The following is an 8,086-nucleotide window of genomic DNA, read 5'->3' as shown; positions in this document are numbered from 1 at the left end:
CGGTTTTTAGTATTTTAATAAATGCTGTATTAAAATAAATAAAAATAAAAAGAGAATAAAATACGAGATTATTTTTTCCCAGTAAGAATATATCAAACTTTTTTCACAATATTTGTAATTTTTTCGGGTCCATAGTGAACCAGATCGATTCAGAAATGAATCATATTATCTAAAATATTGTAAAATAATAAAAATAAACTATTATTAAATAATATATTTTTTTAAGAATTTGAAGTTTATATTACTTGGAATTTTTTTTTAAAAATAATAATAAAGGTTTTAACCCCAAAAATATTAAAATAAATCATAACTAAATATATAAACTAGAATACACATAATTTCTCTTAGATATTTATGGTTTTTGGTCATGCCGGGTCTATTCTTTCGGCTAAAATTTGGATCCAACTAGGTGCTTATAAATATTTGGTTTGGTTTCAGCTCGGATACTTTTAGATCGGTTACTGTTCAAATTTTTTGGATCCGGGTAAAATGTTCAAGCCTAAATGATAGCTAGAATGTTGTTTTGTTATGATTTCTTGGACACATGATAGGTCCGAATGATATCCGCAATTTCAGTATATAAACACTGGAGAATTAAAAATGCAGTTACAATTCAATTGCGGTTCATGTATTATGTGGGATAAGTCTGGTGTTGATAGAATAAGCTGTACAACATATTTTTTTATCTGGTAAAAATATTTTCGTATTTTAATAGATAAATATATATAAGACAATGTGATACATTTTTTAATTTATAATTTACATAATTCTGATTTTTTGCATAAAAAATAAGGTCACTAGTTTCGGCGAACTTAACCTTTTTAGCCAAATTTGTATTTAGTTCAAATACTGTAGAACTTCTATAACTAATAATGTTGGGACTTTAAAGTTTCATTAATTTATAGAGATATTAATTTGCAAAAAAAATATTTATTTAGTTTTTTTATTTTAAGATATATTTATTCTAAGATAAGAAAAATATTTGGTTTTAGTGTATAAAAATTATTTTGAAATTGGACATTTATAGTTATTTTATTTTAATTATATGGTGACATTGCATAGAAATTTAATGTGGTTTTTAGATATAATATTACTAAATATCATCAAAATATATTAAGTGTAAGAAAATATAAAGATAATGTCATTGTGAATATAAAACAAACAATATAATAATAGATGTTACTTATATAAAATATGACATAATATAAATTGTTAATTTATAATTTTAAGGAGACCATATATTATCTTATGATTTTATCGATTTTTTTTTCAAATTTTGAACCAATCCATGTTGGGAGGACAAAATTTATTAATTTGTAGAGATTATTAATTTATAGAGGTTCTCATTCATATACCAAAGACGCAGAATATAAAGGCGGACAAACTAGCACGCAGTGAAAGGAAGCAATCGTCGTTCGTTGTCCATATAGATTCAGAACTACCAAGTTGGAGGTTCTGCTCTACAATTTTTTAACACAAACTATAAAAGAAAAAAATAAGGGAACAAGTCATAGTTAGACTGGTTCGACTGACCAGTATGATCTAGTTTTTTAAAAAACTAGTTAAAATTAAGTAACTAATATTAAAATATAAACTAACATATATGATTTGAAAAGAATATACTCCAACCAAAACTGCATACAAAACTATTTATCTTAAACGTGGAAACATATAATACCTTTACTGAAATGTTTGTAATATATTGTAGTAGCTAAACTTTTTATAAAAAATGACAATGAGACCTTCTTTAAGAATTTCCATTATTTTTACATATCATTTTCTTGTTATTTTATATATTTGTAATTTTTTAAAGTTTATAAAACCATAAATATCAACGTATCACATACAAGAACCAAATTGTCTTGGTCTAATAGTAAACAAGTTCTAGCTGAAATTTCTGTTGTGGGTTCAAGTAGCATTGACGATCTAACCGTCCTTTAAAAAGATTTAGTCCATGTTTATTTGGATGCAAAATCTTGTAATACTAGTCTTTTGGAATATAAAACATTTAGGACCTCCACAGTTATAAAAAAATGTACCACATAGAAGACCATGTCTAGGCTGGGCATTTTAACTTGGACCCGAAGATCCGATCCGGAACCGATCCGAAATATCCGAGCCGGAACCGACCCAAAAATTTATAAGTACCTGTTGGGTCCAAAATTTTCTACCCGAATAGACCTGAACCTGAAAAGAACCGACCCGAATAGACCCAGACCCGAAAAAGAATCGATCCGAATAGACCCGACCCGACAAGAACTGATTCATACCCGATTTAAAAACATTAATATCCAAAACTAGGTTTGTTATGTTCTATTATCTATATTTTATTTTATGATTTAGTTGAAATATTTTTTTTATTAACAATCTTTGTTATTATTTTTGTAACATTTTCAAGTAATATAAAGCTTTAAATGTAAAAATTTAGAATTCAATTTTTTTTTAGTTTTAATAGTTTATTTTTAAGTTATTTTGAAAGATTTTAGATATATATGACATATTTTGACTAAATTTGATTAAATTTGTGTATTTTGTCTTTTTAGATCTTAAATACTCGAAGCCCGATCTAGACATGAAAAAATTATGGGTATTTACAAGTATTTTAATTATAGACCCAAATCAACTCGGACCCGATCAAGAACCGACCCGAAAATTTAGAAGTACCTGTTGGGTCCAAATGTTTAGGACCCGAAAGAATCTGGACCCGAAAGAAACCGACCCGAACCTGACCCGGAGAACCTGAACGCCTAGGCCTAACCATGTCCATGTGAAATCACTATAGCAGCTAAATAGCATTTTTTCTTTACCAATCCAAACTGTACTTGCACTTTCTTATAAAACAGTTCCAGAAATGCAGTACTTTGGTTAATTGTTCGTGATTAGTGACTGCGTTATGTTCCTGTCATAGTAAATACCGCAGCTCCAAACAATAACCTATATTGATCGATTTATTTTAGCATATCGTTCAGTAGTGAACTTGCCTATTAATCACTGGTTGTCCACACAGGGCTACATAAAACAATCAGAGTTTATAATCAGAGTTTGACAAGCATAGATCTATTTTTCTGTCTTATTGACATATTCATCACAACAATCAATATCATTCACGACCATCATCACAAAATCTCATTGTAGTACTAATATTTTTACTTTCAATTAACAATACTATACAATATGTTATTTTTCATTTACTTAAGTAACCACCAAATCATGCTACCACGAATATTCCAATCAACATGACAAATCAACATAAACCACGACAATGACTATTAATCGGATCACAGTGTCATATATGCTTTTCATTATAATAATAATCAAAACCACAACTCAAATTTGCCGTGTGGAACAAGATAAAGACATTTTATGGGTCGTGTTGAATTTTCGGGTCTTCTAGACAAAACCTGGGTTCTAGAATGGACTATAATTAGGAAAACCTAGCCTCATATTTGGATTCAAAACGGAGAATTAAATCAGGAAGGAAACCTTAAGTGAAAAAACTTACCTGAAGACTTTTCTGTCCTAGCTCAACTCTTCTCTTGCATACTCGTTGTATAATCATTGACGTATTAGAATTTTATCCTACAGTACTGTATTGATATACTATTGGATGATTGTAGCATGTACATTAAATTAATCAGTGTCGTAAACACACATAAACATCGATTCGATATATGTAAATAAGAATAAGATATACAATAACATTTGGTAAAAGTGTCTATTCTATGGTCTCTTTGAAGGGTCCAGACTCATGCAACAGCTTGATAACATAATCCACCTGCGATGTCAAAGGTTAGATTGCTTAAAGCAACGAATCATTTATTTAGTTTAAATTTACCAAATCATCATAACTCCAAATGTACCTGATCTGATTCACGTACTAAAACTCGTCTATGGCTTGCCTGAAGCCTTCATCAATAATATAATGGCAACTATATGTTTTAACTGGAAGGTAGCCCCGCTGAATCTTATGCTCACCCTGAGCTCCTGCTTCTACCGTTTTCAGATTAAGCTCTATTGCTGCTTCGATTGCCTGTGACCATCATAGTAAAACACGACTTCACAATCGTATATCTAGTGAAACATAATGTATCTAGTGAAACATACCAATGTCTGGGAACTAAAAGTTAATTTCTATGGCCATTTCTGTATCACAGAAACATCATGCTAACGAAGGAGACTCCTAAATATACACTTGAAGCAATGGGTAGATTGAGGAGGAACATACTAACAAAAACCATATGCCCTAAGGAAATCTTTGTCGGTCTGACATCCATTATCCATTTGAGGATTTATATGGTCTACAAGAAAGCTAAGAGACATTTTTGTAACAAAGAGACCAACCTGGTAATAGCACGCCTCAAAGTGGAGACTAGGATAATAGGAGTCAGGGCGACATCCCCATAGTCGCCCAAAAAGAGTATCTCCACCAATTAGATTCAATGCTCCTGCAACAGGTTCTTCGTTTTCTTCAGCAAGAACAAGCAATACTCCATCTCCCAATTTTGATGCCATGTAGTGGAAAAACTCTCTTGTTAGATAAGGTGTTCCCCATCTACAAAAAAAATCTACGTTTAGCATTGGAAAGTACGATTTTATGTATTATCAGACGAAAGATAATTGCATTCCATTACTAAACTTGTTATCAGTCGTGTTCCTGTAGAAATCATAGAATGAATCCCAGTGCCTAGCCTGCAAAAACATTTACAGAAGATGGATTGTAAATTTGATTGATTTTGGACATCAAAAACATTATTGTGTGTAATAATTTCTAGCAGATATTGATAATAAGGTCATCTCGTGGCAGTCCAGTTGCGTACCTTTATTTCATCTCCTCGCAACCGTCTCATTTTCAAGTTTTGGGTACCAATCTACTAGATGAAAAGAGAGCATTAGATGTCAGCATCGTGCTTGAAAAATATCACAAAGAAAGGATAAAATAAATAAATAAGACTATGCTGAACTAGTTTATTGATCCGCATCTCTTTCTTGCTATTTACGAACTAGTTTCATTTCATTCGATGGAAGTAACAAACCTTTTTGCGTTCTTGCCGGATGTTTTTCCTTTTGCTTTGCTTCATATCCATCAAGAATTCATCGAAACTGAAGCACCAAAGAACATTTAAAGTGAACAAAGTTAAAATCAGTGATATATCGTTAAGCATCAAAAGTTCATATCACATTTAAGTGAACAAAGTTGGATAACTTCGCAGATCATGACCATGCAGAAAGAAATGCACGAATCATAGTATAACCAAACAAAAATAAAGGTAACGATTACTTCATGGACTCAGGTATCAATCGCATCACCAAAACCCTCAAAATATATCCACAATGAAAAAACTATTAAGGGTAATAATAAATCAATTACTTTTTATAGTCACGATTCTTCCAGTGGTACTGCATTCCAATCCTCTGAGAGAAGCCTTTCTCCTTCAACTTGTTCCACTCAGCTCCAGACGGAAAAGTAATGTGCAATGATGAAACTTGCAGCTACCAAAGTGCAGACAGTAAATAAATAATGACAGGAGAAAGTAAAAACCAAAGTATAATACAATTCAAACCATGTTCCTAGTATCATTACCTTAGCAGCCAACTGGGTCATGGCAGAAACAATAGCATCAAAAACCTGGTCTTTGAAAGGAGTATCACGGATGAGAATCCTAGGTCCAGTAACAGGGGTGAAAGGAACACAAGACTGGAGCTTAGGATAATATCTTCCACCAAAACTTCGGTATGCATCAGCCCACGAGTGATCAAAAACAAATTCACCGTAGGAGTGGCTGCGACACATATTACACAACACATGAGAACAGTGATGGTTATCCAACCAAAAAGAAGATCTAAAAGAAAACCTTTTGAGATAAAGGGGAGAAACACCCAAAACATGACCAGATTCATCTTTTGCAACAATGTGTAATGGCATCCAACCTGTTTCCTGGAAACAAAGATATATATTTATAATATCAGAAAAAAAAAAAATTGTTTTTTTTTTCTTTTAAATGTTAACGGACCCACCCGAGTGGCACAGCCAGTGTCTTCTAAACTGGAGAGAAAACCGTGCATAAGAAAAGGATTAAAGCTTTGAGGTTGTGAAGAATCCAAGGCACAAGCATCCCATTCAGATGGTGTTATCTCTGAGATCGAAGAAACTACTGAAAGTGAAATGACTGTTGGCCCTTCCTAAAACTCAGAAATGAAAATAACTGTTACCATGTTTTATATATCATCGAGTATCAAAGGATGGAGATGCTTTTAAATTATTAAAAAAAGAAAAAAAAAAAGAAAAACCTCTGTGGTGGTGCCTGGTCCAGTTAAAGGATAATTCGCGAGTGAAATATCGAACTCTCGAACTTGCGGAGATTTGTCGGACCTCCAGAACATAGCAGTAACTGTGGATGCTCTTCTTGAGCTCCGGACATTTTCTCTCTTCCACAAATTCCCCTGGAGAGAGAGAGGAAAAAAATGGAAGTAATATCCCCGAGCAATCGGAATCAGAATTAGAAGATCTAGAAAAGGGAACTCACGAACTGAGGATGAAATCGAAGTGGATGAAGCGAGGGTTTGCAGTAAGAAAGTGCAACAACGGCCATCGAAGAGCAGAGCAGAGCCAAGCGTCTGAATGTGTGGTGTGGCTCCCTCCTCCCTCACTCATTTATGTTCCTTTTCTTATGTTTCAAAATAACATTTATTACCCTTCGTTCGTCGCATATCGACATAAGTCAACATTTACTAAATTTTTTTTTTCTTTCCACTTGGGATATTAACATTCCTCTACAAGATCATCCAATAACTGGATTCGGTCTATTAGTATATGTTGGACCCAATTTTTGACATAGGCTAAATGAGCTGTATTTAAAATGGGCCGTAAAAGGATTAAACCCACAGCGAAATCAACAAAGTGAAAAAAAAGATCGCTTCGAGAAAGTCGCGGAAACAGTTACAAGAATAGCGGAGTCGAACCTATAAAAGAAAGAGGATATCAAAGCTAAAGGGGACAGCGAAAACCCTAGAGAGAGAGCACACCACATATTTACATCTTTTTTACTTCGTTTAGATCTCATTCTTGATCGACCTCTTTGCTATAGTCGATCTCTTAGCTATTCTTTGTACTCGACCTCTTAATCAATAAAAGTCTATTTTTGTCTACCGAATTCCGATTGCATCGTTGTATTATAAGGATATCGTTGCCTACAACTTTTGTCACTTCCCTAGTTTACTTACAAACACTACAAAATACTTGAGTGTAGATTTTAGGTTCTACATTTTGGCGCCGATGTGGGGAAGATAAACGAAAAACATCCTTGCTAAGAACCCGATCTAGGATTTCTAAGCACGATTATGGATCCAAGTCAATCTGGAGTCCCTCAACAGAGATCCGACAACGTCGATCCAATCGGAGTCGACCAAGGAGTCAATCTGCCGATCGAACCAGTTAACATAAGCGGGATCAACGATCCAACCCAGATCCCGCAAGCTCCACCAGCTGGGGTCACAGCATCCGACAGATCCGGATCCCGTGTCTGGAGCCAAACCGGGGACAGATCCCCAATTGACAGTTCGCTAACCCGAACTCAACCGATAAAACCGATTTCTCCTATACAAATAACCCAAGCAAGGGAGGAAGTCGCGGAGTTTCGAGGCATGGTACGAGCTCTCCTAGACAAAGCCCAGGAGCAGAAGATCGCTCATCGAGCAATTACCACCAGGCTAGAACAAACTGAAAGAGAGTTCGCCGAGCATCGAGCTAGCATTCAGGATGGGCACAGATCCCAGACAAATCCGTTGCCTCGAGCACCGAACGGCGGAGCCTTCGGAACTCCCGGTTTTTCGAGTGCTCGATCGGGACATTATGCTGAAGATAACTCGCTTAACAATCCATATACCAGCCCGATTCCCAGAGTCTAAGTTTTAATGGGGCTGGGGAAAACCCAACACGAACCCAAGGCTCTCCGATCACGCCTCTCCGAACCAACGGCGTCAACGGAAGAGCCAATGGAGTTCGTTTCGAGACCCCGCCTTCCGACCAACGAGCTCCCGGAGTCCATCACACAACGACGGGAGACTTCGGAATCCCTGACACAGGTCT

General features: G+C 34.9%; 1 protein-coding gene across 1 annotated transcript; it reads right to left on the bottom strand.

Annotated features, from left to right (window-relative positions):
• Nucleotides 1-3,608: 3,608 nt before the first annotated feature.
• On the bottom strand, nucleotides 3,609-6,687 carry LOC108844101 (uncharacterized). The gene is made up of 12 exons (XM_056998077.1): nucleotides 6,525-6,687; nucleotides 6,289-6,441; nucleotides 6,016-6,180; nucleotides 5,853-5,935; nucleotides 5,582-5,780; nucleotides 5,369-5,490; nucleotides 5,034-5,100; nucleotides 4,818-4,868; nucleotides 4,637-4,689; nucleotides 4,342-4,552; nucleotides 3,861-4,030; nucleotides 3,609-3,775 (listed from the first exon to the last, which is right to left on the bottom strand). The coding sequence occupies exons 1-11, from the start codon at nucleotides 6,588-6,590 to the stop codon at nucleotides 3,878-3,880; spliced, it is 1,323 nt and encodes a 440-aa protein (XP_056854057.1). The 5' UTR covers nucleotides 6,591-6,687; the 3' UTR covers nucleotides 3,609-3,775; nucleotides 3,861-3,877.
• Nucleotides 6,688-8,086: the final 1,399 nt, after the last annotated feature.

Source organism: Raphanus sativus, unplaced genomic scaffold, assembly GCF_000801105.2.
Source record: "Raphanus sativus cultivar WK10039 unplaced genomic scaffold, ASM80110v3 Scaffold0964, whole genome shotgun sequence".
Lineage (NCBI taxonomy): Eukaryota > Viridiplantae > Streptophyta > Magnoliopsida > Brassicales > Brassicaceae > Raphanus > Raphanus sativus.
This window is presented reverse-complemented; position numbering and strand designations above follow the sequence as displayed.

Excerpts from the sequence above, each read along its gene's own strand:
- LOC108844101 (XM_056998077.1), bottom strand. The coding sequence starts at position 6,590 with ATGGCCGTTGTTGCACTTTCTTACTGCAAACCCTCGCTTCATCCACTT. Across the intron at positions 5,101-5,368 it reads AAGAATCGTGACTATAAAAA|TTTCGATGAATTCTTGATGG; the intron begins GTAATTGATTTA and ends TTGGTGCTTCAG. Across the intron at positions 4,031-4,341 it reads TTGAGGCGTGCTATTACCAG|GCAATCGAAGCAGCAATAGA; the intron begins GTTGGTCTCTTT and ends TGATGGTCACAG.